Source organism: Seriola lalandi, unplaced genomic scaffold, assembly GCF_002814215.2.
Source record: "Seriola lalandi dorsalis isolate HSWRI2012SDOR001 ecotype SW California unplaced genomic scaffold, Sedor1 jcf7180002054497, whole genome shotgun sequence".
Classification (NCBI taxonomy): domain Eukaryota; kingdom Metazoa; phylum Chordata; class Actinopteri; order Carangiformes; family Carangidae; genus Seriola; species Seriola lalandi.
The window spans coordinates 419,382-446,803 of NW_019525050.1; the positions used below are offsets into that span (position 1 = coordinate 419,382).

At 40.1% G+C, this 27,422-nt stretch overlaps 2 protein-coding genes across 3 annotated transcripts; both read right to left on the reverse strand.

Annotated features, from left to right (window-relative positions):
- Positions 1–256: 256 nt before the first annotated feature.
- LOC111659892 (uncharacterized) lies at positions 257–11,347 on the reverse strand. The gene is made up of 13 exons (XM_023412991.2): positions 10,566–11,347; positions 10,304–10,414; positions 9,427–9,507; positions 9,106–9,219; positions 8,266–8,344; positions 7,890–8,115; positions 5,548–7,354; positions 5,257–5,430; positions 4,849–5,022; positions 4,112–4,285; positions 2,300–2,473; positions 1,665–1,711; positions 257–1,347 (listed from the first exon to the last, which is right to left on the reverse strand). Exons 2-13 carry the CDS (start codon positions 10,372–10,374, stop codon positions 827–829), a joined length of 3,642 nt encoding a protein of 1,213 aa, XP_023268759.1. The 5' UTR covers positions 10,375–10,414; positions 10,566–11,347; the 3' UTR covers positions 257–826.
- A 419-nt stretch (positions 11,348–11,766) lies between these two features.
- On the reverse strand, positions 11,767–25,836 carry zfyve21 (zinc finger, FYVE domain containing 21). 2 transcript variants are annotated; one of them, XM_023412984.2, is made up of 8 exons: positions 25,689–25,836; positions 22,825–22,875; positions 21,490–21,658; positions 19,943–20,018; positions 19,133–19,221; positions 18,774–18,827; positions 17,086–17,216; positions 11,767–16,226 (listed from the first exon to the last, which is right to left on the reverse strand). In XM_023412984.2, exons 1-8 carry the CDS (start codon positions 25,812–25,814, stop codon positions 16,191–16,193), a joined length of 732 nt encoding a protein of 243 aa, XP_023268752.1. In that variant the 5' UTR covers positions 25,815–25,836; the 3' UTR covers positions 11,767–16,190. The 2 variants fall into 2 exon arrangements, with proteins under 2 accessions (XP_023268752.1, XP_023268753.1); XM_023412985.2 differs by lacking the exon at positions 18,774–18,827.
- Between the last annotated feature and the right edge of the window lie 1,586 nt (positions 25,837–27,422).

The following is a 27,422-nucleotide window of genomic DNA, read 5'->3' on the forward strand; positions in this document are numbered from 1 at the left end:
GGAAATCTTACCTGTGATCTTACCTTTTGATAAGTCAGTGTGTCTGCAGAACAACATCTGGATAAGCCAAGGTCGTTTTTGGAGACAAGTGAAAATGTAATTTTTTGGAAACTCAAGAGAACTCATTGGTGGGTGACAGGTGACACAACCTGCTCTCTTTGAACATCTCTTGCACATTACTGGGACAAGATTACAGTGAAGGATTTGTGTCTTCAATGACAAAAGGTAACAAGATCAAGTCCATGATGACTCACAATTGATACAGTAATAGATCTTTATTTGTAGTAAACATACAGAATTAAACATGGAACGGTTTAACTGGGAAGATACAGGATTTAGGAAATAGTTTGGCAAGACTATGAAAAATACACATTCATATACCCTGCAAATTTTCCACACTTAATATTAAATATAACTGTATTATGCTACTGGGTGTATGGTCACTTGGTGATGCTAAAAATTACAATCATACTTATTCTTTCCCTTACCACCCTCCGTTTCCCATTTACACTCCCAACCAACCCAAGAAAATAGAAATAATATTAATCTAAATACTTTAATCAAATAAGCTTATTTCAGCTTTCACCCTGGCTTTAAAAGTCATCCTATGGAAATTTGAAAAACACAAACAGGAAAAAAGGAACAAAGGCAGTAAGCGCAAGAGCTTTAAATGAATAAGGAACAACTGGCACACAACCGGTCTGGTTATGACACTCAGAAAGAGGGGTGGCATTTATGACACAAAATGCATCTACATGTTTGGGGATGCGGCAGTGGGGTGGGTGACTGCCTGTCTACACAAGAGTTAAAAAACAACAACTCCTTCTTACATCTCACACAGATACACTGAGGTCCCTACTCCAAACCCAGGGTAGAGAGGTTCAGTGAATGTGCAGCTGAAGGTGTGGAGGTGGATCAGTTTGTCCCAAGAGACGCCATAGAAGGACAGAGTGCCAGCAGGCCAGTCCAGATGTAATGCTACTCTGCTAAAGACAGAGGAGGGAGGTGGGTGTATGACAGTTTCTCGGTTGTTGTGCCACACCGAGTAATTACCATCGGAGCAGTACAGACTCCAGGACTTGTCATTCCCTCCAAACCTGCAGTCAGGCATGTTCCCTCTTCGTATTCCTCTGTAAGTCACTGCTATATCAACCAGTCCTTCCCACTCGACCTCCCAGTAACAGCGGCCGCTCAGACTCTCTCTACACAGCAGCTGGCAGCAGTTAAATCTGTCTGGGTGATCAGAGTATGTCATGGCGTCCTTCATCTTCATCACCGATCTGTTGTTTTCAGACAGTTTGAGGTTTCTGTGCGCTGTGTTGGGGTCCAGAGTGAGTTCACATGCATCTGATGGTGAGACCAAGATATAAATCGGTAGAAGTTTATAATCCAATAAATTATGAGCAGTTCATCAGTGCACTGTGTTCACTATGCACAATACAGACCATGACCTTTGAACACCAAAATCTTATCAGTTAACCCCAGAGTCTAAGTTAATGTTTGTGCCAAATTTAACAAAGATTTCCAGGTGGGACTTTAATTTGTTTTGGCTAGGTGTTTCTAATAAACTGACAACTCAGTGTTTGTATGTTGTATGCTTTGAGGTGAGATTTCAAAGTAAAAGAATAAATATGTGTCGCATTCTCTCTATGAAAAACACTTACATTTTTTCAGACCTGGTTTCAGCAATTCTTCTCCACAATGGTCCAGCCTGAAATGAGAGAGATCAGGGTAATGCGTCCACACTCATGGAAACATGGCCTTCAAATTGCTCTTCAAATTCTCTCAAACATATATGCATCAACTTATAACAATCGCACACTTAAACTCATCAACGTCAAACACATGGTTCAAAGCAGCAGAATATATCCTCCCCAGTTATATACACTATGCTGCTTCAGTGAGTAAGTGAGCTTCAGCTAGAATTACCACCTCATGGTTGTATGCCTCCAGAAACCAGTCAAGTTGCAGGAAATATGGTCACAATCTCCCCTTTTCTTCCTGAGTTACTTTGTTGAATGGTCAGAAATGGGTTTTTGCAGAACATTATGTCACAGTGAAGTTGACCTTTGACCTTTTGGTTATAAAATGTCATCATTTTATCCTGTTTGTGTTAAAATTGTATCATAAACAGCATATGAATTCTTGAGTTATGGTGTTTTGTCCAAGTAAAACTTTGATATCCAGGCACATACAGCACAAACTAATAAAACATCGATGGCAAAACATAAATTAGCCACTTAGTTCCCTGCTCTAACACTGCCACTGGGAACAGATATGAAGAACAGCCTCTTCATACCTGAGTTTTTCCAGTTTCCATTGTGGATTCTCCAGTCCATCAGAGAGCAGCTTCCCTCCTGAGTCTCCCGGATGATTGTAGCTCAAGTCCAGCTCTCTAAGGTGCGAGGGGTTGGACGTCAGAGCTGAGGCCAGAGAAGAACAGCCTTCCTCTGTGATCTGACACCCTGACAACCTACAAACGAACATTGATGTAAATAATTAGTGCCACGGGTGCTCAGCTCCGAGGCAATCCTCTACAGCTAGAATAGCTGAGATCATCTTTTAATATTCCTCATACTTATTATTATTCTTCCGCCAAATTTTGGCGCGTATCTCGTCCCGCAGCTTTGAGAAAACCCCGGTAATATATACATCAAAACGTGCGTCCTGATCCCGAAAGAGGTGCTATGACTTTTGGTGTTAAAATTCCAATTTTTCCCAAAGTTATTCCCAAAATACTGGGAATAAATAATGCATTAGAAATGCATTGGAATTTTCTTTAAAAACCCACAAAATGTCACCTTTTTTTCTACAAAATTTCACAGTTTTTCTACAAAATTTCACAGTTTTTCTACAAAATTTCACCTTTTTTCTGAGTCACCCAGCTCTCTCATACCTGCACGTAGAAATGTGATTCAAACTATAAAACGGAGGAAAACTTCTGCTCTCTCAAAAACACAACAACTGTTTATGCATAACATGTAAACTTTTCAAACTGTGAGCACTCAAAGGAGGAGTGCAAATCACTTTTTCTTCAAAGTTAGAGTGAAAGCGTCAGTTGGCTAGAGTGCGTGAAGCAGTAAAAAATAACCTTTATTTTTATTTTTAACTCGAGCTCATGGCCAAACCGTAAAAAGGAGACAAATAATTCTTTCTCAAAATGTAGACATAGTTGTTGGGATTCATAAAATGTAACTTTGACAGGCAGGGTCTGCACAAAATTTAAACGGGGGTGCCGAGTCCGGCAGCAATACCTGTCTCACTCTCATTGACACCTAATGTAATCGTCTTTTTTATTTCAAAAGAATCTCACTCTGTCTCCGCACTGAGCTTACGCACTCATTTTAAGGAATATCTGAATAAAATAGAGACTGTAGAAACTTCTGGCTTCAGTGTCTGGCACGGTGTTTTCGGTTTTTGAAAAGAAGTAACGGTTTTCTCATAATTTGCAATAGTTTGAAGCCATGTAGAAGCCAAATTCTGGGCAGATTTTCACATTGCCATGGCAACGGCAGCTCCTGACCTGACCTCTGACAGTCAAGGGCTGCGTGATGTCATCGCTGCAGTGACACAGAGAAGATCTTTTACCCTAACCGCATTAAGACTACATATTAACTTCCAAGCCATTTCCAAGCTGATGCTAAATCCTGATTTTATAACCACAACGTCGTCTAACAAAATCACCAAACACAGACACAGTTAAAGACAAAGACTGTGAGTGACTATTTTACAAGTAATTATAACCCAAATCACAGCAGATTAGAAAGTTAGAACCTCACGTCAACTGCCATGCAGTCAGCATAGAGAGGTGTGTCTAAGGAGGGATAGTCAGACCTTGCGCTTGTGAGGCACTAAATTTGCCACCATGTGCTTTTTTGAAAAAAGGCGTTAAAAAAGGTCTGAAAACTCAATTTATCTAGTGACAAAGGTTGTTTTGTGGCAACACTGCTTTAGAAAGCACAACAACCAATGGGGAAACTCCCAATATTCGGCCAGTGGACCAATGATGAAACCTTATCACTCAGTCAGTCAGTCAATGCCAGATCCGTTTATAGGACTGGCCTTGCTGTTGCAGATCAGGCATCCTGTGAACAAGCTGATGAACTCTTACCTGAGAGTTTCCAGTTTACAGTGTTGACTTCCCAGTCCAACAGAGAGCCGCTTCACTCCTGAATCCTGCAGGTCATTGTTACTCAGGTCAAGTTCTTTCAGACTAGAAGACTGTGAGCTCAGAACGGATGAGAGGTTTTGACAGGATTGCTCCGAGAAGCTGGTTTGATTCAGTCTGGTAAAAGCAGAAATACTTGTTATTGAGGTGCCCAGGATACCGGAGTAATTTTTAGTTGTATTTTTAGCCATGCTAATGTAATACTTTTTATGAATGGCAATGTCAGTTTGTCAATCAGCCCACCACTTTGATCCTGACTGAAATATCTCAACCACTGCTGGATGGATTGCCATGAAATTTGGTTCACACACTCATGTCCCCCTGAAGATGAACTGAACACAAAGCACATTTGACCTGATGATGGTGCTCGATGAAAAAGCAGCAAAGTTAATAGGACACATCTTGAGGGAATATGAATGACTGAACCAGTCGTTCCTGATAATCCATTCAAAAGCTGTTGAGGTATTTCAGTCTGTAGTTGACTGACCCTCTGTAGAACCATGTTGTTGGCACGAAAAAAATAGGGAAATTTGCAGTATTTGCATCAGTTCATCTTGTATGTGCTTTGATTCTAGTGAATAACATATTCAACATGCAATATTACGTTTCGCTAGTTACATTTGATTATTCAATATCGGGATTTTGCAAGAATGCACATGAATGTGTCATTGTGTGCCAACCTGAGAGTTTCTAGTTTACAGTGTGGACTCCTCAGTTCAACAGAGATGAGCTTCACGTCTGATTCAAGCATGTGGTTGTCACTCAGGTCCAGCACCTTCAGGCTGGACGACTTGCAGCTGAGAACTGAGGCTAGAGCTTTGTAGCTCCTCTTTGTGAGCTCACAGCCACTCACCCTGAGGAAGCAATGAAGAGAGAGAAGTCAAATAACATCAAAACATCAAAATCAATTAAAATTCAAAGTCCAGTTACACAAAGCTTCCTCAAGCAAAGATCCGGTCAGTTAGGAGCTGCTTTTAGCTTCAGGATGTTTAGTGAATACAAAGACACTGTGAAAGAGATTAAGGATCCCTTCTCAGTCTACTGTGAACACTGCAATAGGCCAGGAAAAAAAAACTGAATAATCTAACCTGAGAGTTTCCAGTCTACAATCTGAACACTGCAGAGCAGCTGAGACCTGCTTCACTCCTGAATCCTGCAGGTTGTTGTAACTCAGGTCCAGCTCTTTCAGACTAGAAGACTGGCAGGTGAGAACTGAGGTCAGAGCTTCACAACCTCTGTGTGATAGGTTACAGCCACTCATCCTTGAGAGGAAATGATAGAAAACAGAGTTATTTCTTTTTTTCCCTCCTAGATGGCAGTGTTTTAAAAAATACTGTATATTCAATACATTCAATTCAACCTAGTATCTCTAAACTTACACAGATTTTTTGGAGGTTTTGACCACTGGCAGCAGCCTCAGGAGACCCAGGTCTGAAGCAGAGTATTTCTTCAGGTCAAACACGTCCATATCCTGTCCTGATGATAGTAAAATGAAGACCAGAGCTGACCACTGAGCAGGAGAGAGGTTTTCTTTGGAAAGTCTTCCTGAACTCAGGTACTGTTGGATCTCCTGCTCTAGAGAGTGATCGTTCAGTTCATTCAGACAGTAGAACAGATTTATGTTTCTCTCTGCAGAGGCTTTCTCCCCAGTCTTCTTCTTGATGTACTCAATCGTTTCCTGATTGGTCTCTGGTCTCCCACCTGATCCTGTCACTAGGCCTCGTAGAAGAATCTGATTGGTCTGCAGAGACAGGCCCAGTAAGAAGCGGATTAACAAGTCCAGGTGTCCATTTTGACTCTCTAAGGCTTTATTCACTGCACTCTGGTGAAGGCACTTTAGGTCAGATTTTACATTGGCTGCGTTAGATCTCTGGCAGGTTGTTTCTTCTTCTGAAAACAGATTCACTCCGGAGTTGATGAAGGTCAGATGGACATGAAGAGCAGCCAGAAACTCCTGAACACTCAGATGGATGAAGCAGAACACCTTGTCCTGGTACAGGCCTCTCTCCTCTTTAAAGATCTGTGTGAACACTCCCGAGTACACTGAGGCTGCTCTGATATCGATGCCACACTCCGTCAGGTCTGATTCGTAGAAGATCAGGTTTCCTTTCTGCAGCTGCTCAAAAGCCAGTTTTCCCAGAGACTCAATCATCTTCCTGTTCTCTGGACCCCAGTGTGGATCTGTCTCAGATCCTCCATCATACTTGACATTCTTCAGTTTGGTCTGAACCACCAGGAAGTGGATGTACAGCTCAGTCAGGGTCTTGGGCAGCTCTCCTCCCTCTCTGGTTTTCAACACCTCCTCCAGAACTGTAGCAGTGATCCAGCAGAAGACTGGGATGTGGCACATGATGTGGAGGCTTCGTGAGGTCTTGATGTGGGAAATTATTGTGTTGGTCTGCTCCTGACCCTCTCTGAACCTCTTCCTGAAGTACTCCTCCTTCTGTGGGTCAGTGAACCCTCTGACCTCTGTCACCATGTCGACACACTCAGGAGGGATCTGATTGGCTGCTGCAGGTCGTGTGGTTATCCAGAGGCGAGCGCAGGGAAGCAGTTTCCCCCTGATGAGGTTTGTCAGCAGCACGTGCACTGAGGTGGATTCTGTAACATCAGTCAGGATCTCAGTGTTGTTGAAGTCCAGAGGAGGCCGACATTCGTCCAGACCGTCAAAGATGAACACGACCTGGAACTCTTCAAACCTGCAGATTCCTGCTTCTTTGGTCTCAGTAAAGAAGTGATGAACAAGTTCCACCAAGCTGAACTTTTTCTCCTTCAGCAGATTCAGCTCTCTGAAAGTGAACGGGAATGTGAACTGTATGTTGTGGTTGGCTTTGTCTTCCGCCCAGTCCAGAGTGAACTTCTGTGTTAAGACTGTTTTCCCAATACCAGCCACTCCTGTAGTCAACAGTATTCGTGCAGGTTTATCTCTCCCAGCTGTGCATTTAAAGATGTCTTGACTTTTGATTGTTGTTTCTGGTCTGTCTGGTTTCCTGGATGCTGCTTCAATCTGTCTGACCTCATGTTCATTACTGACCTTTCCAGTCCCTCCCTCTGTGATGTAGAGCTCCGTGTACATCTGATTCAGAAGGGTTTGGTTTCCTGCTTTTGCGATCCCCTCAAACAAACAACTGAACTTCTTCTTCAGATTAGATTTGACTTTACGCTGGCAATTGGCAGCAGGCCATTCTGAGTGAGCAAACAACACAAAGATTACATGAGCAGAGGTTACAGTAAACAATGAAAGGAACATTTCTTTTGGAGAATGAATGAGTTTGCACCTGAGCGCAACCCTACTAGTCCGACAGCATGATTGTGTGTCTGTCCACAGGTCGAGATACTGCTGCCACATTATAAAGATGTAGTCTCATAAACTGTCTAAATATAGTGGTGTTGAACTGCTCCTCTCTCTCTCTGCAGATATCCTGAACTGAGGTATTCTTATCAATACTGAGAGAGAGGTCTGACGGTACAAACCAAAATTGCTGAGGTGCCTTTGATTTATTCTTCTAACCTGCGGCTGCTGTGGGACATTTCAAGCTAATCCTCAGGAACTGGTGTGCAGCTCTGCCATGAAGCATTCAGGCTCCACTGCACTGGGCCCTGGCAGACTTTAACCCATGCTAAGGAGATGTGTAGACTGTTAAAGCTGCTTATGACAGTTAAATGTAGTCATCTCCCATTTCTTCTTTCCCTCAAGTTTAAGGTATTAAAATCCTCTTACTGCTCTGCAGAATGTCAGCCAGCACCTCCTGCTTCATTCTCCTCAGGTAGTGCTGTGTGATCTTCAGAAATGCCTTTGAGGTGCTCCTCTGCTCTTGCTCCTCTTTGTTCATCACTTCCTCATCGTTCCTCTGCCCCTCGACAGATTCTGCATAATCTGGTGTCAGAAACCTCTGCAGCATCTTCAGCTCGTTCTTCACAAAAGTGACAATGTTCTTCTCAAGCAGCTGGAAAATAAAATTTGATTTAATATCGATTCTAAACTCATAGAACACAGCAGCATTATTTCTAAAAAGTTCAGTATGGACACTATCATTGATAGAATGGAAGTTAACATTTGTAACAGGGGAAAAAGGTATCTTTGCACATTTACATACCGTAAATACAACGTCCAGGTCCATTTGATTCAGCAGGGCAGACTGACCACTGAGAACTTCTGAACTCTCTTGGTCAATTCTGTGGAGGCATTCTGATATATCAGCTTCCATTATATCTTAACTTACAAACAAATGTTTAATCTCCATTAAAGAGCACCTATTATGCTCATTTCCAGCTGAGGCGACGATTGTATGAGAAGAAACCTGGTGTTCAGAACAGTCTGACACCTGAGCTTTTATCTCTCAGGGACTTTTACACACGTTTACCTCATTATTTGAATCTTTGACCACATTTAAAATGACATCCACGACTTTAACATTATACATATGACAGAAGATAAGGAAAAGCATATTAGATACCCTTTAAGCAATACATTTGATTTTAACAATGACTCACACACCTCCTTGTAACCCGCCAGTGTCACACCCATGTTCTGGGCTGATGCTCAATGTATGCCGAAGCATATCCCCACCCCCCCCCACATTTTTCTTATTCTCAGAATTCCTCGTACTTTTCAGACTGTTATTTATCAGACTTTGCACAGCTCCCTCTGGAGGCATGACCTGTAACTGCACTGACATGTAAAAGCATTGTTGTACGCTCGTATAGCAAGTCATTATTCCACTAGAGCTGCCCAGTGTCAGCTTGTATCCGAGTGGTTGTACTGAGCATTTTGTTGTAGCTCATCCACCTCAAGGTTGGACATGTTGTTCATTAATGGATGTTTTTCTGCTTGGTGACTACTCAGTGAGTGTATATTCACCTTTGTGTGTTGTTCTTTATTTTGTTTCATTTCAGAATCTGTCAGTGAGTTAGATTCTAATGTTAGTAAAACTTACTTCTTTTTATGAGAGGAGGGTCTTTTTCTGACATTGGTGAGGTGACCTTTTGACCTCTCACTCCTCTTGGACACACCACTGAGTTCAGGGGAACCTGGTCTCTCCAAAGGGACTCTGGTGGGAAAGAGGAAGACGACCAGGGTGGGAAAATAACTTGTTAGCCATCCTGCCTCACCAGCTGCTGCAGTACATGATGTTCAAGGGACCCCCTCCCTTCTCTTCTATACGCTTCAGTTCTGCAAAACTAAAACGTCTAATTAAACAGCTGAAATTTTAAAATGCTGTTTTCATGTTACAGCCAGTGTGACCAGTTTGACTCACCGATGGTCTGAAGAGGGGACGATATAACCATCATCTGTTGAAACGTCCTCCTCTGTATCGTTTTCTGAGAAAAGAAACGTGCTGAACAGAACACAAGTAAAAAACATGGTTATGACACCACTTTATACGTAAACATGATTTTATGTGAGGAATTATTAAGGGCAATACACAAACTGATGGACTGTATTATGTTGGAAAAAGACTAACCTACCAAGCTTCACTAATATATTAAAGGGAAAAAGGATATTTGAAAACGTTTGGGGATATATTATTATTATTTATTGCTTTTGTGACATGAATGGACTTAATAGATGATGGAGAGGAACTATCCAGACAGTAACGATGTGAAATTATTTAATCAAATATCATTTCATACCTTAGTCAAAATTTTGATATGTTCTATTAGCGGGTACCCTAATAGTAATAGTACCATAATAAAATACTGTTTTCTGCCTGAGAAGAAAGTCATTTCATGTGTTTTATACTGATGTTTGTTTTAAAGTGCCTAAATACATGCTTTGCTTTCTGAATTTTGGTGTGTGCATAAGGAATAGAATAATAATATAGTTTAAAAAAAAGATGTTTTGGCCAGTCAAAGAGGATAAAAATATGTCATTAATAAATTTCATAAGGTTGGGGAGTAATTGACTGAGCTCTTTACTGAGCCTGAACTGTGGATGAAACCCTTTTATCATTGACATTGTTTATCATAAATTAGTTTCTTAGCTTTTGCAGATGCAGTGTAACTGGTTTACTGTAGGTTTACTCTCCACCTATGTTAGGTTATTCATAAGTGGCCAAATACACATTTAAAACTTTATATATTACACCTGAGTGGGTGACAAAAAGCAAACCATAATCAGTGTTGAATTCTCACCTCTGTTCATCAGAACGGTGTCTTTTTCTAAATGTAGGATGATCCATTGCCTCGTCACTGCTCATGGACATGTAGCTGGAGAGACGGTGGGCTGGTCTTTTAAGCTTTTTCCTGCATGGTGAAAAAATTAGCTGAAAAGTACGCAGTTTAAACATATAGTTTCTTCATTTTCATTTTGATTAAAAATGGATTAAGGAGTGAACAGGAGAAATCTCACAGCTAACACTGTGACCAATAGTCAGGTTAGAGGTCGTCATCTCACCTCTGAGCTGTGGTCTGGCTCTCATCAAGTAGTCCAAGCAGAGGGATTCACCAGGATGGAGTGAGGAGACAGAGGAGGAAGTCCAACTCATTGCAAAGGGTTAGACCCAAAGGCATGAGTGTCACATGGTCCATAAAAACCACAGAGCTGTAAATCAGAACCCCCCCCCACCCTGAAGTATCTATTATCCAACCTTGACTTAAAACTAACAAACTACTCTGAAAATAGTGAAAATATTATCGAACATTAGTGCACGACAAACGCTCCAGGAACGTAAGCGACATCGGCGCGTCTGTCGATAGAAACCCCCGATAAAAAAAAACCCATAGACACGGGAAGCTTTCGCACTATTTTCACTTCCTGGAAAAAAAAAAAAAAACACAAGTAAAAACCTTTAAAAGTTCTCAAACGCACGGTTCCTGTAATGCGGACTAATACTACTACTAATACTACTACTAGACTAATGTTACAGCTACTACTACAACTGTTATAATGTTAGTTAAAGTATAAACACGTCGTTACTCTTTGGAGGTGTGTCTGCGTCACCAGTGAACAGAAGTCAGTTTCCTGTCTCTCTACTGTACTATCGAATAAAGGCATTAAAAAAAAGCCCAAAAAATATACTTAAAAAAAAAAGAGAGCACAGGGGAGATTTGTCTACCTCCAAGTTGATGCTGCTCACTCCGGGGTTAACCCCCTCCACCTTTACCAGCAGTTGGAAAGCAACACACAGGAGCTCCACTTGATCTTGAGAAGCTGCCGCCTTTGTGAACTGCTAACCCTAACCGGACTGCTGCTGCCGCTGCCGCTGCCGCTGCCGCTGCCGCTGCCGCTCTGCTGCTGCTGCTGCTGCCGCTGCCGCTGCCGCTGCCGCTCTGCTCTGCTGCTGCTGCTGCTGCCGCTCTGCTGCTGCTGCCGCTGCCGCTGCCGCCTCGTTTCTCTACTCAGCTTGCCTCTCGCTTTCTCTTGATCGCCCACTCACTCCATACTCTCTCACACACACACACACACACACACACACTCACTCCACTCTCCCACACACACACACACTCACTCCACTCTCCCCCACACACACACACACACACACACACACACACACACACACACACACACATATATATATATATGTGTGTGTGTTTATGTCAGAGATGGTTTGATGGTGCACGCTTCCTCCTCCAAATGACACAAACGACATCACAAAAACGTATAAACACTTGATTTTATTCTCAACAGAATAATCCAACAGAGGGTGTAGGTTCAGCATTTTCAGCGTAATAAACGAAGCAGTGGGATATAAAGGACAGTCATCAGGATGGCTATAAAGTGCAGGTACAAACACTGGCTGAGTAATGACTTGGGGTGATTTTACATGTAGTGCAAACTTACAACAAAAACCTTGAAGTGAAGATAGTGTAAAAAGGGGCTGCACAGCAGGTCACATGATCACATTAACTATTTCCTGGTTTTTGTTGCGTTTCTTTGACGAAAACTTGGAAGGATTATTATTATATAAGCGTTATGGCAGCGTGTTATTGTGATGATATTTTAAATGAACACAACTGCCAACATCATATGTCTGATTTGGATTTTTTTTTAGATTTAACCTACTGGGATAATGAATCAGATCTTAGTATCTGTGCAGCCCTCACATCTACCTTCACCACAAACACACGTATGAGGGGAAGAGCGTTATAATGGATAATGGGGTTGAAAAGAAAAAGAAAAAGTACATTACTGGATAACTTGGTGAGTGTAACACATCGAGTCGACCACACAGACAAATCTTTTACAACCTCCTCCTGCGTCTCTGTTGTGAAAGCCTCAAACCAAACGACAACTAGTGATTTCAGTTCTTAGGTTGAGCAGCGTATAAAAATAAACTTTATGTTACAAAGTGGAGGTGAGGAGGTGAACGTTGTTTACACCGGGGCGTGACGACAAAAAGGCCAAACACACGCTCATCCCGCCCTGTGCTCCTTTAAAAACCGGTTATATCTTCAAGCTCGGACAAGAAGGGGGAAGACGCACGGACAAGCCAGCCAGATTTAAAAACGATGATAATTAGTGTGACGTCAGTGACACCTGGTGATCTCAGCTAAATGTAGCGCGTGGCGTTAGCAACTGAAGTGCAACTGTACATTTACAACGCACGTGTTTACTCAGATTTAAGGTCACGCATGGTTGTGAATTAAACGCAAGTGTTTGTTTTTTAAAAAAAAATCCTAACTCAAGGTCCACTTACTATCTTTTTTTCCAGAGATTTCAACTGCATCTCAGCATAGTTTGACTAGTATTCATCACATACGGGATACTTCAAATAAAGTATGATGACCTGTTATAAAGGTGGTTAGTGACGAGGTGACAACTGAGCGTACACCACCTGCTGAGGAAGACTGTGAGATATGGCTGAAAGCTCCTGAAAAAGCTAGTAAGCACAGTCAAGAGTTTTGTGTCACAACACAACACATAAGCTTAGTTTACAATCTTGCATCATCTTAAATTAAAGCTTAAATGTACAAATTCACTTCATGTTTAGGCTGAAATGGATTTTCAATTATGAAAATGTCAAAAATACACATCTTGAATTTGTTATAGGATCAAACAGTGCCTCAAAATGTTCTCGCTTTCTTTCCTTCTTTCAAAATTTAAGGGGAAATTAAAGGAAAACTGGGGCTTTGTGGGTGGATCTGTAGGAGTAATGTCACAGTGCTGACATGGCATCAAACACTCGCATCAGGAGAAACTCGGGGTTAGGAAAACTTTAAATATCAACTAAAAAGAAGTTTGACTTTCAGACGGCCCCAGTCTGCACCTCATGTATAACAGTTAAATTTCACTCATTGAGTTCGCCATTTGTTTTTGTGAAAAATATCTATACCCAGAAATCTTTGAAAACCCAAGAAGTTACAGCTACTAAACATCTGGATGAAAAAAATATTTAAAAGATTCAAACTCCATATTAAGATGTTACTAAAAAAAAAAAAAATGTTCATACTCAACTTGTACATTAACAAAAACTTTTGGGGAAGGAAATGTCATTTTCATCTACTTAAAAGAAGTAAAAAATCTTTATCAACGTGCAGCAGATAAAAGAGTTGTTGAGGATTCAGGAAACATTATAAAACAGCAGAAAGGGTTGATTTAGTGACACGTGTGGTTTCCGTGGCATTTAACTCAGAACAACTGGTGTGTTTGTTTACAGCACCACCAAGAAAACTTGAGCTGCTTTAATAAATAAGTCAAAAAGGTAGAACATGCATCTTGTTTTCTAGACGCCTCGACTAACTGATTAATAAAAGTCACTCCCTGTTTGACAAGTTGAATTCTTTTAATGTGACGCAAAATGAAAATGATAATAAATAAGAGGCGCAGACTGGGGCTGACTTTCAGAAATCTTCTCAACAATTGGAGCATATATTAATATATTTGGCTGCAGCGATGATTCATTTCGTCTCACACTAAAATTTAGTCAGCTCACTCACCACCTCTGTCTAAACTAGGTTTCTGTTTACGATAGGTCCAAGACTAACAACCTGCCAAACTGACAAACCCACCAACTCAACCAGAGGTGAACGGCGTTTGGTTGATGGAAGGCGGCGAGTTGACTTCCTGGTTGTGTCTCTGCACAATGACAATAAAACACAGAGAGGAAACACAGACTCTGTTTAGGCCTCAGAGTAAGGACATAAGGAAACAAACTGTATACAAGAGTTACAAAAACTATAGTCATACTTCAGCTTTAAAAATGATGTAAGTACGTTTACACACACCTCGTGTTAAAGTAGGAATATTAAACAAAATAGCTCATACAAAACTTGAATACATGAAACTACATTTAAAGCATTTATTATGTGTCTGTGTTTATGCTTCACAAGAATCAGTGAATAGTCTGAAGTCTCCTCAGACGCAGACGCCCAAAGATTTAAATCTGTAAATACTCGTAGCAGAGGGAAGAGTTACTGACACAACCCACAGAGAGGAAAACATTAACGTGTCACCTGAACCTTAAATCTCAAACTCAACTGTTAAAGGAAAAACCAACCAGGTGATGTCACTTTTATATAAACTGTGGATGAATCTGTGATGTTCTTTGCATTTCAGGGTATTATTCTCTCAAGCTGCCTCTTCTACCTGTCCTACATTTCCCAGAATGCCCCTCACTGCCTGCTCAATTTGCTGTTACAATCTGGTTTATTTCATGTGCCTGTGAGTGTACAAAAGGCCTCTGCCTCTTTGCTCGGATGATTATTCCACTGTATGAATGTTGAAAATATGTGAAACACCGAGAGAAAAGTCTTTGCCCTTGATTTTAAATAACTGGCATTAAAACCTGACATTTAATTTTAATATTCAACAGCCAATTTGCATCCAACCCAGCTGTGTCACAACTGCCAGGTCTATTTAAATTCACCTGTGCATGTGTATAAATGTCTAGATTTATTCGGCAGTTGACTCAAGTCGTTGATTCAAACCTGCGACAACAACATTTGGCCAAGTCGTAAACACAACACTGGCATTTGACCTTTAAGTTTACATGTTGAGCTTGAGAGCAAACAGTTGCTAATCTCCACATTCAGCAGTTACAGAAGAACCTGATCATTCATGTGGAGGGGGGCCCAGTGTTCCCTCTCTTTTAGCTCTGTTTTTGGTCTCCACCACCTGCTGAGGGAAATATCTGGCTCTTTAGCTCCTAAATGCTGCACTGTGTTCTCCAGATTACCAAAAGCTAAACCGAACAAAGTCCCTGAAATGCAAAGTCCATCCCACACAGCTGCTTTTCTATCTGCTTTAAAGGGTTTTAAGGCGGATTTGTCCTTTAACCTGCGGCCTTTGCTTTATGTGGAAGATCTGGGTTCTGCTGAAGGTCCCTTGAGCGAGACGCTCCGTCCCTACTTGGTGCTGTTTGGCCGACCTCTACGGAAGCAGGGTCAGCGAAGATCCCACAGGGATCCATAAAGTGTCTCATCACTTCTACCAGGAAATAAAATCCTCGTTGACAGAAAAAAAAAAAAAAAAAAAGGAACAGCAGCATATAAAATTATCGTGTCGTCATTAAAACAACTGTGGCATCTGTGAAGTTATGAAAAAATGGTTTTATGAAAGGTGTAATGTCACATTTCATGGATGTTATAAAAACGAACTGTAAGTATCACAGGATCACGTGGCGAACAAAATGTCCAGTTCTCAAATCTGAGAAAGTAAAAGAGCAGGAATCAGACGCAGAAGCCTCCAAAAGTCAGAAGATACTAACTAGTGTTGGAAAGCTTCTTCTCCTGCTGCCTCACTGCTCAGTCTGTTACACCTTTATATATATAAACATTAATGCTGCATGCCCTGATTCATGTTCAAATCAAAGAGCAAAATGCAAAAAGGAAGAACAATCAGCCCACGTGTGGTAAACATGAAGTACAAAGTACTGGTTATAGAGGTAATAAAGTGTTTGTTTTCTATAAACTTTTCTTTCTTGCAAAAAATTACCATGATAAGAACTGGTATCAAGACCCGATGAGGAATCAGACGGATAAGCAGAATCAGAACTGGCGTTAATAAAATCCAAAAAGATACCAAACCCCGGTGAGACGGGTACAAAACACTTGGGTGTGTGCTGCCTGGAGGTTCTGCACGTCACTGGTCCCGAGCTTCGTACAGAAGTTTGGCCGCCTGAGGGGAAGACAGACATAAGAAAAACATTTGAATTATCCCATGCACAATAATTGCCCATAATTCCAATACATTATAAGAAACCGGTGGCTTCTCCACAGAGATTAGCACTTCAGCTTTCTTATCTTGTATTAATTGTTGCTGTCTTTATCCCACACCTTTAGTACCGACACTTTTAATGTCTTATTGTGTTTTTACTGCGTTTTAGTTTCATGTTTTTGTGCATTTTAAGACCAGCACTCACAGCAGGTCACTAAACGCCATTAAACAAAACTGCTGGATGAAAAACAGAAAATTAAAAATGCAAAAACAACTTTTCAATTTTAGATCCTTATTCCACATGAGGAAAAAATGTCATCTCTGGCCTGACGGGGGCGCTAGAGGAAAGGCAACGTTGCAGACTTGGCTCCGCAGTATTTCTATCAGCCTGAGCTGCACCGTCCTTTGTGTGTCCTTTTTTTACACACTGAGCTTCATGCAAATATACAGGTGAAAAGATGTGAATACGACCTCTGCTGCAAACACGTTAAAAAAATCCTTCTCTCAAATGTTCATGCACTGTTTTTTATTTCAACTTAAAAATGAACTTTGCCAATTGTTGAGCATGGGACTGAAGACTATGTTCATTTTTTGTGATGATTTAGAAAAATGCTCTTCTGATTACAAGAAACCTGAGCTGCGTTTCAGGAGGGAAACTTTACTGGAGCTGATTTTATCTGCAGAGTCTGGAGCAGGAGACGAACTTCTTTGTTTGCAACAGGATGAGAGAAGTTGTGTTCGTGTTGGACAAATGTGTCACCACTGCAACCGTCCTTTAAGTGCCAGCAGTGGGAGCTTTTCTGTCTCGTTTTATCGTTACCTTGTGCATTGCAGCCAACCACAACGACGCCACCTTCTTGTCGTCCGCTGCCTCCATGCGGAGCTGCTGGGCGTCCTGAGAGCCCATTGGCTTGTAATGGAGCAGCATGCCACTGGCCCGTGACGTCCCTCCTGCACACACACACACACACACACACACACACACACACACGCACACACACACACACACCTTAAAACATGAACTGAAAAGAGACTAAAGACCAACATTAAACTGTATGAGTCTGTTTTTCAAATAATATTCATTCTAGAGATGCAACGATTAATTACTTTGGTGTAACAATTAATCAATTAGAACAAATGTTTGGTAATCAATTAATAGCTGAAGTATATATCTGTTATATATTATTAAACTGAACATTTTTGGACTTTGGTTTAAAGTTTGGACAAAACGAGACACTTTGAAGACGTCACCTTGGACGCTGAGAAACTGAAAAGTGATGATTTTCACAGTTTTCTGCCATTTAATAGATTAATAAGATATTATTAATAATAGATTAAAAATAATAGATCATTAAGAAAATAATTGGCAGATTAATCAATGATGAAAATAATCGTTTGTAGCAGCCCTAATTCATTCTGTGCCTCTTTTGTCTGCAAGAAAAATTTAAGTAATCAGCTCAGACTGGAGGACATTTTGAAGAAAGTGATCTTGACAAGTTAAAGACTGTTACTAACGAGATTTAAGAGGTTTGACTATAAACACTGAACAGATTAAGTTTGTTATTATCCAGCACTAACATTAAGATCAGTGAATAGACAAAACTTCTTCAGCTCATTAAAAACAGCTGCAGGTTATTGAATGAAAGAACAAAGATGAGCTTAAATGATAAAGAAAAAGGGGAAGGGTACAGTACAGTTACATTTTTAGTAAACAAAATAATAAACCAAAACTAATGTTTAAATATCCATTTATATATATATATATATATATATATATATATATATAAATTTCAGCTGCACAGAACTGCTCAGCCTCATCAATATCAATAACGAAGCCATAAAAGTGATCGATGCACAAACACACAGATGCAATAACAGAGAGATGGCAGAGGATTAAAAAAATCAATCACAACTGAACTGGAAGATTTCAATCAACGAGAGAACAGAACGGAAAAACACAGCGACACTGTCCTTCAAAATCAAACGAAGCACAGATGGATGATGACAATTCACTCAGTAAATCATCGTTGTTTTGACAGGACTCCACATGATGAGGAGGTTTATGATGAAATGTTTTCGCTGCTCTGAGACACAGACATGCTGAACGCAGGAGGAGACACGCACACACCGACTGTAAACACCGAGTTTCCCAAAAGCACCAGCATCATGTTTTAGTTTCTAATTCCTCTTTAAGAGGGTTTGAGCTCATTTCAGTAACACTCACAAACATACTCACTCATTTTGTTTACAGCATTTTTAGCATCTTGTCTTTTTCTGGCGCATCATTAAAGACCAGAACAGGAGAGTCAGGCCACATACGTGAATGTGGGAGCAACTTATTGAAATTTGTGGTGTTTCACTTCCCACCAAGATGCCTTTGGGACTCAGTGAGGTGTAAAAAAAAAAAAAATAAAAGAGAGAAGCATCAGTGGTTTCATTTTCATGCAGACAGACGTGAACCCACAGGAAACAATGAGTGGAGGCCGCGGGGAGTGAACCGAAGCTAACCTTCAGAGATATAGTGACTGTCCAGCAGACTGGTGTAAGTGTGAATGTCATTCTCTGAGCCCAGAGGAAGAGGAGCCGGGGGCCGCCAGAGTCAAAGCAGCGGAGGAGAAAGAGTTTGTTAGTGTCAGCTCGGAAAAAAACAAGTTTCAGTTTTAATTAAGAAATTCATCAGTTGGTTAGTGAGTCCATCTGAAGGACAAAAAAAACAAGAGCATCATTTACAGCACAAGAGGAATAGACGACGTCTTGAATTATAATTTATACAGTGGAAAGAATAATAAGCATCAACACCTGACATTTTCATCTGAACACATTAATACTATGTTTTTATTTCTACTTCTACTCAGGACTCGTCTCACCTGGACTCGTCCCGTCTGTCAGAATCTGCATGCTGGACATCCGAGACAGCTCCACCTCGAAGTGGCTTTCACCGTCCAGGAACAGATACCTGATGATCAGGTCAGAAAAATTAATAAATAAATCAATCAATCAAAGTGCTTTGACTAATAATTACACTGTGAATCTTTCTGGTGCCATCAAACCGGTATTAGTTTTTGATTTTAACTGGATTCGTCACCGTCTACAAGGAAAGTTTCATATTTATGATCTGGAGTTTTGTATATTTGAAGCACAAGTGATGAGATCTGTTTTAAATCTAATACTTTTATGACTCTTAGGCTCTGTACATGTCTGGTATCCTTCATCCTGATAGACCCTCATTGTGTCTGAGGCCACTTCAGATGGACGGTGTTCACATGATAAAAGAATGTGCTTCAAACGCTCCTAAACATTAACCACTACTGAGGTAAATATCACGCTAAACGTTTAAAATGATTAACTTAAGGTGCCAAACAAAGATCGATCCAACTCTCTTTGTTTTCTATGTAACTGTTGTTTCTCGTTATGAGTAATATTGGGCTGTTTGTTGTTTCACACTGCAGCATCTTCCTTCTTGAATGAGCTGCCGTCATGTCATTGGCTCTCTGATCGATTACCTCTCATCCCAGTTAACCAATAGGAGATTCAACTTTACTGGTTTGGTTGCATCACTTTTTACAGGCAGGTATCAGCAGATAAAACTGAAACTTTACTCACAGTGAAACACGAACACCAGATGCAGAAAGACAGAAAATGTTAATGTAATACCTGTGGAATTTAAAAAGGCTCACCTGTGGTTGTTGGAGAGGCGGCACGTCATGGTTTCAGACTTCTCTGACGTTCCCAAAGTGACGACGAAGGTGCCACCTGGAAACAGAAAACACGTCACACTCTGCAAACCTCTTCCTGACAATAATAAATAGCCAGCAGCATCACAATAATACATTATTCATAGGTGCCTCACAAGGCACTCAAACACACCTTACAGCACACAGTAAGAGAAATCAAATATACAATAGCAACAGACAGTAAGTTAGAATAAATAAAGTTGCTTAATATAAATATGATTGTATAGAACTGCGGCGCTGCAGTCAAACAGAATGGGGAAAGTTTGTAGAGGTGTGTTTTGAGATGGGATTTGAAGGATCGCAGATTGTTTTAAATCGTTTTACACTATTTTTCTGTCAACTTCTTTCTCTTCATCAGCTATTGATAACTCCATCATCACTAAAGCATGAGGCTCCACACGCTGCAGGCTTTACATCACAGCCTCTCAGCCGGCCGTCCCCCCCGCAGCTCCAGGCTGCTAATGGATTTTTCATTAAGCTGCTGCTGTGTATTTATAGCTACACACTGACCCGCACTCAACAACAACACAATGGCTAACCAGGACAGGAGGAGGTGAACTCTGAAAGGTTATATCAGAGGTGATTTTTATCATATTTCTGCTTCCTGTTTGGAGCGGCAGGGGACGGTGCGTGTGTCAAACACTGACACAGCAAACGGCAGAGCAGCAACTCAAACCCCTGATATTCATCACTTTGACTTGATTGTGATCAGAGACCAAACTCCAAACTCCACATCAAACTGTAAATGATTTCATAATGTTAATATTTACACCCTGTTATCAGCCTTTCTGACAGGAGTGAGCGTTTCATTCTCACTGATCGATTTCCTCCATTAAACTCCCGTCGCTCACTTCGCTGTTTGAACCTTGGACTGAGATTTTTTTGTCAACGAATTATAAAACTGTGTGAATTTTAGAGACGAAATGATTCGTCAATTTATCAGTCAGTCGTTACAATTAATTGGCAAATGTTTTGATAATTTATTAATTTAATTTTCTGGTTTCAGCTTCTCAAATGAACTTATCTGATGGTTTTGTCATGTGATAGTTAACTGAACTTAAATGCCATTTTAAACTGGGAAATTCTAATAAACCAATTTCTGACAATTTGATTAATCTTTTATTTTACCTGCAGACTATCTGACGACAAAAATTATTATTATTTGCAGCTCTTGTGCAAATTAGTTTTAAAACATAGTATCTAAAGTCGTTATTGAAGGACGGAAAAATGGTCACTGAGTACCAACGCTGGAAACCCTCAAAACTTTTCAGTTCAGAGATCAGGAGTCTGACAGGTAATATATTTACAGTAAATCACCTGTACTGAAGCTCATTAACCACTGATGACTATTCTAACTTCAAGAATCTGAGGTAAAAATCTGGAAACAATAACCACCTAAACATATTATAAACGTATTAAAACCACGTTACTTCAAACTCTGACCGAAGGTGTTGCACAATGCAAAATAATGAACAGGTGGAACTTCTCACCTCCCAGAAGCACTTTGAGCTGCTTGTCGTAGAACTCCATCTCTTTCTGGGACACCAGGCTGCACTCGGCACACTGCCGCACGGGATCCACGAAACACATGCGAGGCAGCGCCACCTTCTTACTGCAGCATTTATCGCAGAAACACCGGCCGCACCGCCGACAGTGGTGCTGCAGCGAAAAACACATACAGTCGGTTTTACTGTCAGTTTGCTGGTTTAAAAAGTACAGAAGGATATGATCAAATATCAGCCCAAGCCTCCTGAATATAAATAAGTAAAGTGCATATTTTTCAGTTTGTTGTTCATATTGTTTATATCAAAGCAAATATAACAAAACTAAAAGTTAGAAGAAAAAAGTGAAAACTATTGAATGTACTATTTAAAAAAGAATATGTTGTTCATCAGAGGAAACACCTGAGCTGCAATGTGTCCCATCATTAGACGCATATGAGACATTTCCTACTGTTTGTCCTCATTCCTTATTATTTCTATGCAGATATCGAGTGGCCATGTGCACTTTTCTGCCACGAGGCAATACACAAGGAAAAGGGGGAACCTGCTCACTGCAGAAAAAAAATATTTAAATAAACTGTAGTTGGTTTTGAAACAGCTCCAGGAAGACAGAAAGACATTTTAACGATGAGTTGTGAAGTTTAATATTTGTTTCAGTTTGACAATAAGTTGCAGATATACTGAGGTCGTCTGGTGTTTAAGGTCACTAGAAAAATCTTGAGGACTGCACTTTTTTTTTAAAAGGCACAGAAAATTAAACACTGAGCTCTTTGTCAGAAATTATGAAAATCATAAGACACATTATGAATGGATTTGGATGGATGGATTAAATGTGGAAAAACATAAAGTGTATTTATTAAAACCTCAAGACAACTCAGAAGTGAGTAATATAAAAGACATGAACTATGCAATTCAAAAAGTGACTTCAGCTCTTAGTGTGGGAATGCAATGATTCACTTAGATTTCTTGTTTTTGTTCCACACAGCTGGATCACACAGTAAAATGAAAGGTTGTCTGAGCTGGTTTTACTATAAACAAACACACAGTATTTTGAGGTGAATCTGCAAAGACACAACTGGGCAGACGCACAGATCCACACTGTTATTATGTCAGTAGAAAAATGCCACCACAGAGCCCTGAGTGTGTTTTCCTGCCAAAATAAATGAACAGAAACCAAGAGCGGGGAAAAAAATAACAGCCTTGAATTCTTCAGGAAAATATTTTGTACTTGTGTGTTTGTCGCTCGTCTCTCTCTTTTTTTTTTTCAGCATCTGATACGTGAAGCTGTGACTTGTCACAGTCGTGTTGCAAAACAAAACAGACCTTTCTTCTGATGAAGTCGAACTTGGTGTCACACTGCATGCATCTCGGACACTGGAAGACGGGGAGAGAGAAAGGGAAAAAACAGGAAGTTACACAACATGCTGAGCTGGGCGGATTCAAGTTCCACAGCAGCTGGACGAATGTTCTGAACAATCTTTCCCATTACATGTCGTTTTAGTTTTTACTCAGCCGTTAAACCACAATGAACTTTTACCATCATGAGGTTGGTTTTAATGTTGTACATGAAAACACATTAGGTACAATAATAAAGCTGCTGCGTAATGATGGTGGATGGAGACATTAAAAGATTATGTGACAAATAGTTTCACAATCAAATTGCTTAAACACAACCGGAAATACAGTTAAGAAGGAGTAGAATCAAATTTTCCTCCATTACTTAGATAAGTGTGAGAAAGTGCTTGTGCCTCTTGAGTATTATCAATACAATCGAGTCACAAAGCTTAGGTGACTCGAGGTTCAGTAAAAGCACATACCAGAATCCTAAAAGAGTCTTTTATATTGTATATTTTAGATAAAATATTCCAACTGCGGCACAACAAAAAAAATGATTTGTCACTATCTTCCTTTTTAAATAAAGAGGGTTGATGTTCACATCACTCTGCTCTGTTTGCATGACACAAGGAAAATATTAGGACTACAGATGATTTTCTTGATTATTCCATTAATTGTTTTGCATGTAAATGTCAGACATTCAGCTTATGATCACACACGACATAAAGGAGCAACAAATCCTCACGTTTAAGGAACTGAAATCATTTATTATCGAAATAGCTGAGGTTGCAATAAACTCATTTCAGATCATGTCTTAAAAAAAAAAAAAGAAATAAAAAAGAGGGCAGATGGAATTTCTGATTTCTGATGCCACCACACCAATACTAAACTTTCATTATCTATAACTAGAATCAATAGGATCTGTATAACAATAATTCCTGATTATTTAATTACTTAAATTAATGTGAACCTGAGCAGCACCCAGATACATTTCCTAGCTGCCATAGTTTACAGTAGTGACAGTGTTTGCTACAGGTCTGATGGTACCGACTGAAACTTCACAATAACAGGACAGAACAGTTTTAATCGACTGTCACAACAATCCCACTATTAGTTTAGAGGTGTTTAATGTCTCCCGATAGCCCGAGACCCCTTACAGAAACATTTTACAACTAACATTACAGTCAACGGGAGGTAAGAGACGATGCTTTATAGATATTTTATAGATCAGAAGAACAACTTATGGGTTGCCAGGTCGTGGAACGACACAGTAAAACAGTAAGTTGGTTTAATGAAGACTCTCAAGCATCAGTGTTTAAACAAAATGTTTTCGCAATAACACAGTCTGTGCGTTTCTATGTAGTAACTATGCAGTGATAAATATTAACAAACCATTAATAAGTTTCTGTCTTTCTAATAAGGCATCAGGTTTTTCGTTGGAAATGTTAGTATGACACAATAAACGGTCTTTGGTTTCTCAATTTCTGAGCCATCAGCAAAAGTTCGTCAGGGACCTGTAATTCTAAATGTTAATAAATCATGGGTTCTACAATCTATCAAGTCTGCAGTTGTAAATATTGATAAGCAGTTTATAAATTGATTTTGGTCCAGATGTGCTGCAGCTGTTTTCCAGCAGGAGTCAAAGACTCCACTGGAGAGGTCTTCCTCATGAATTAAATGGATAAAAGGACAACTTTATTAATGGCTTAGAATTCATCTATAAAAAATTACCGTGTGATGATTTATTAACCATTAATAAATCAGTATATTACAGATTGTTTACATTCTTTTTGGAGGAAACTGGATTCAATGCTTCTTTAATACTTCTCAAACCTTGCAGACACCTCTCCCCAAATAATCACGGATGTTCCTCTTATAATCTATTTGCAGATTCATCCTTGACACAAACACCAGCAGATGATAAATGATTAACTTTTCTGGCTGTAGTTCACTGCCAGTCTGGTCAAAGTGCCTCTGGGGACAGCCACAGTTATATACACTTGAGGAGACAATTGGTGTTTGTCTAACTGCAGTTTAATAGCTCTGACATATAATAACTGACCACCACTCACTCACACGGAAAGCTGCTTTCCATGCAATTATATGAGGAGCTAGCATAACAGCTCCTCCAGCTAGCTGAACGTGACAGGCTAACCGTGCACGTAGCTGTCAGCTAACACACAAAACAACAGCTGCTTTGTGACGTGAATGATCTCTGACTAAGGTAAACATCACGACTGCGTCTGACAAATAGTTTTACGTGTTAACTAGCTGGTTAAATAACTGACTCCGTTAGCTGCCAGGCTGACCGTTCCTGCCTGCAACGCCCAGTCCGGGGGCCAAGTGCAGTGTCCAGAGCTGCGTCAAAACCACCACAGTTAGCACGGATGTACCGGATGTTAAGAGAGTTTACCGCAAAAATAAAAGTATTCCAACTGGCGACAGTATAGTCTCGATGTTAACGATACTGTTTAAACTTTACATACGAAATTAAACAATAAGTAATTTCATCAATGAGTCAATTGACAGAAGATAAGACTAAATACTTGTTTAAATAATGTTTATTCATTAAGTCAAGAGTTTCTATTGATGACTTTCTCATTTTTCTATAATAATAAACTGAATATCTTTGGGTTTTGGACTGTTATTGACACTAAAACGCTATTTCAACATGTCTGTCAAGATGTCATGTATTAGCAACGCTGCACTTTCACAACTTATACAAAAGATATATTTCATTTTGAAAATACGGAACGGAAACGCTACATTTAGTATTTTAGCTAACTTGTCGCTGGTCTCCGTACAGCTCGGATAGCTTCTCGCTGTCAAAAAAATAAACCCGTCCGCCTCACCTCTTTATCCGGGACCCACTGCGGCTCGTCGAGGGAGAAGGGGCTGTTGAAGGCGCCGTTTTCCGGGACCATGCGGAGGCCGCTGGGACTCCGGACCAGCTTCTTTCCATCAGGCACTGAGGACATTTTGCTTTGACGGCTGTTTCTGCTCCGACCACAAACTCCTGTCTGAAGAGCCCCTTCGGAGTGATTGACAGGGCGGTCGACGAATCAGAGCAGAGATTTCAGATCACGTGGTGCGCTGGATAAGGTGGAGTGTTTTGGTTTTTACAACCCCACCCGGGAAACGACACTGCTGTCGGGAAAAGAGGGAGAAAAATAATGTTTTATTATTTCTGCTAATAATGTAAATGTTCCCACATCAACTCATTGTAAATTTAACAGTTTATCACAACTGTACAATTCCAGACTAATTTTTAATTCTTCAAAAATAGATAAAAGGCGCTTAGAGAGAGAGAAATCGATAGGTTTATGAGGAAAAGAGCATTTTAAAAAATCATGAGTGGTCGTGTGCACATCCACCACACCTCACCTTTTGTACATCTTCCAGAGGTGTAAATTGTTGAAATTAATGCAGGTTTAATGTGAAATAAAGTTGTTTTTTTTATGAAGCTTTGTTTTGTCGATGGTTTTTCATACCAGACATGCTCCATGTCTGGTATGAATTTTAACAGTAGAAGCATGCACAGTATAAAAGATTACACAACACTTTAAACTTTTTCCTGAATTAGTAATAAATTACAAGAATTTCTATGTTGCTTTAATCAACTACAAAAATGATAGAAATGTTTAAATTTGTCTGTCCTTCAACGGTGATAATACAAGATCTAGAGATAGATACTAGAGTTTGTGCTTTTCTAATTTGTCTTATACTTACCAATTTTAATAACAATGAAAACACTAATTCACCAAAGTGTCCCTTTAGATTCATCATGAGGCATATGGTGAATATGAAAAAAACATACTCAGTACAATTCAATCACAGACGGTTTATTTATTAAAAATCTTTTCAATGACAATTAAGTTATGAATAAAACTAATGAACATGAGCTGTACTATACTGACAACTGCTTAAAAATCTTAACTGTCAATTTTCAGTTCACACTAAAGAGTGTGTAAGGTGAATACATACCTCTCTGAGGTCACAGCATCACATCTATGAAGAGTCTCGTTTTGCTTCAGGTTGCAGTTCTGGTGGGTCAGTTCCATCTGTTTCCTACTGAACACCGTTTTGATGTTAAATTGGTCATTACTTTCACCTGTGAAGTTGGTGATTGTGCTAGAGCTGAACAGGTTCTGCTCTTAAAATGTTATTACTATCATCCATCAACAACAGTAGAAATGAAGTAAAAGGCAAGAAACTGAATCTGTGAACACTGAGGACAGAGAATAATAAACAAAACAATTCCTGGAGAAATTTGGAATGTGCCCGCTTCACTTCACTCTTCAGTTTCATTCATGTCTAGAGACTCATTCTGATACTGACCTCAGTCACTGCAGGTGTCCCTCAAAGAGCCTTTCGAAGCTGTCACGACAGGCCACAATAACCTCACACTGAAACTCAAATTAGTCCCCACAACAACAGCAAGACATGTATACACACATGTACATGCCCTTACAGAAGTTGATCTGCAATAATGCTGTACCACTATATATAGACAATAGTCTAGAGTCATTCAATGAAACAGGAGCCACTTGGATCTGCAACATTTGATGAGATGCATAAGGCACAGA

Bases quoted from the DNA above. Each gene is read 5' to 3' on its own strand.
- zfyve21 (XM_023412984.2), bottom strand. From the start codon at position 25,814: ATGTCCTCAGTGCCTGATGGAAAGAAGCTGGTCCGGAGTCCCAGCGGC. The intron at 22,876-25,688 runs GTGAGGCGGACG...CCCGTCTTCCAG, and splicing joins AGTGGGTCCCGGATAAAGAG to TGTCCGAGATGCATGCAGTG. The intron at 16,227-17,085 runs GTAACGATAAAA...TCTTCCCCTCAG, and splicing joins GGTTGGCTGCAATGCACAAG to GCGGCCAAACTTCTGTACGA.
- LOC111659892 (XM_023412991.2), bottom strand. From the start codon at position 10,374: ATGTCCATGAGCAGTGACGAGGCAATGGATCATCCTACATTTAGAAAA. The intron at 7,355-7,889 runs GTAAGAGGATTT...TTGCTCACTCAG, and splicing joins GGCTGACATTCTGCAGAGCA to AATGGCCTGCTGCCAATTGC. The intron at 5,431-5,547 runs GTAAGTTTAGAG...TTTCCTCTCAAG, and splicing joins AAAACCTCCAAAAAATCTGT to GATGAGTGGCTGTAACCTAT.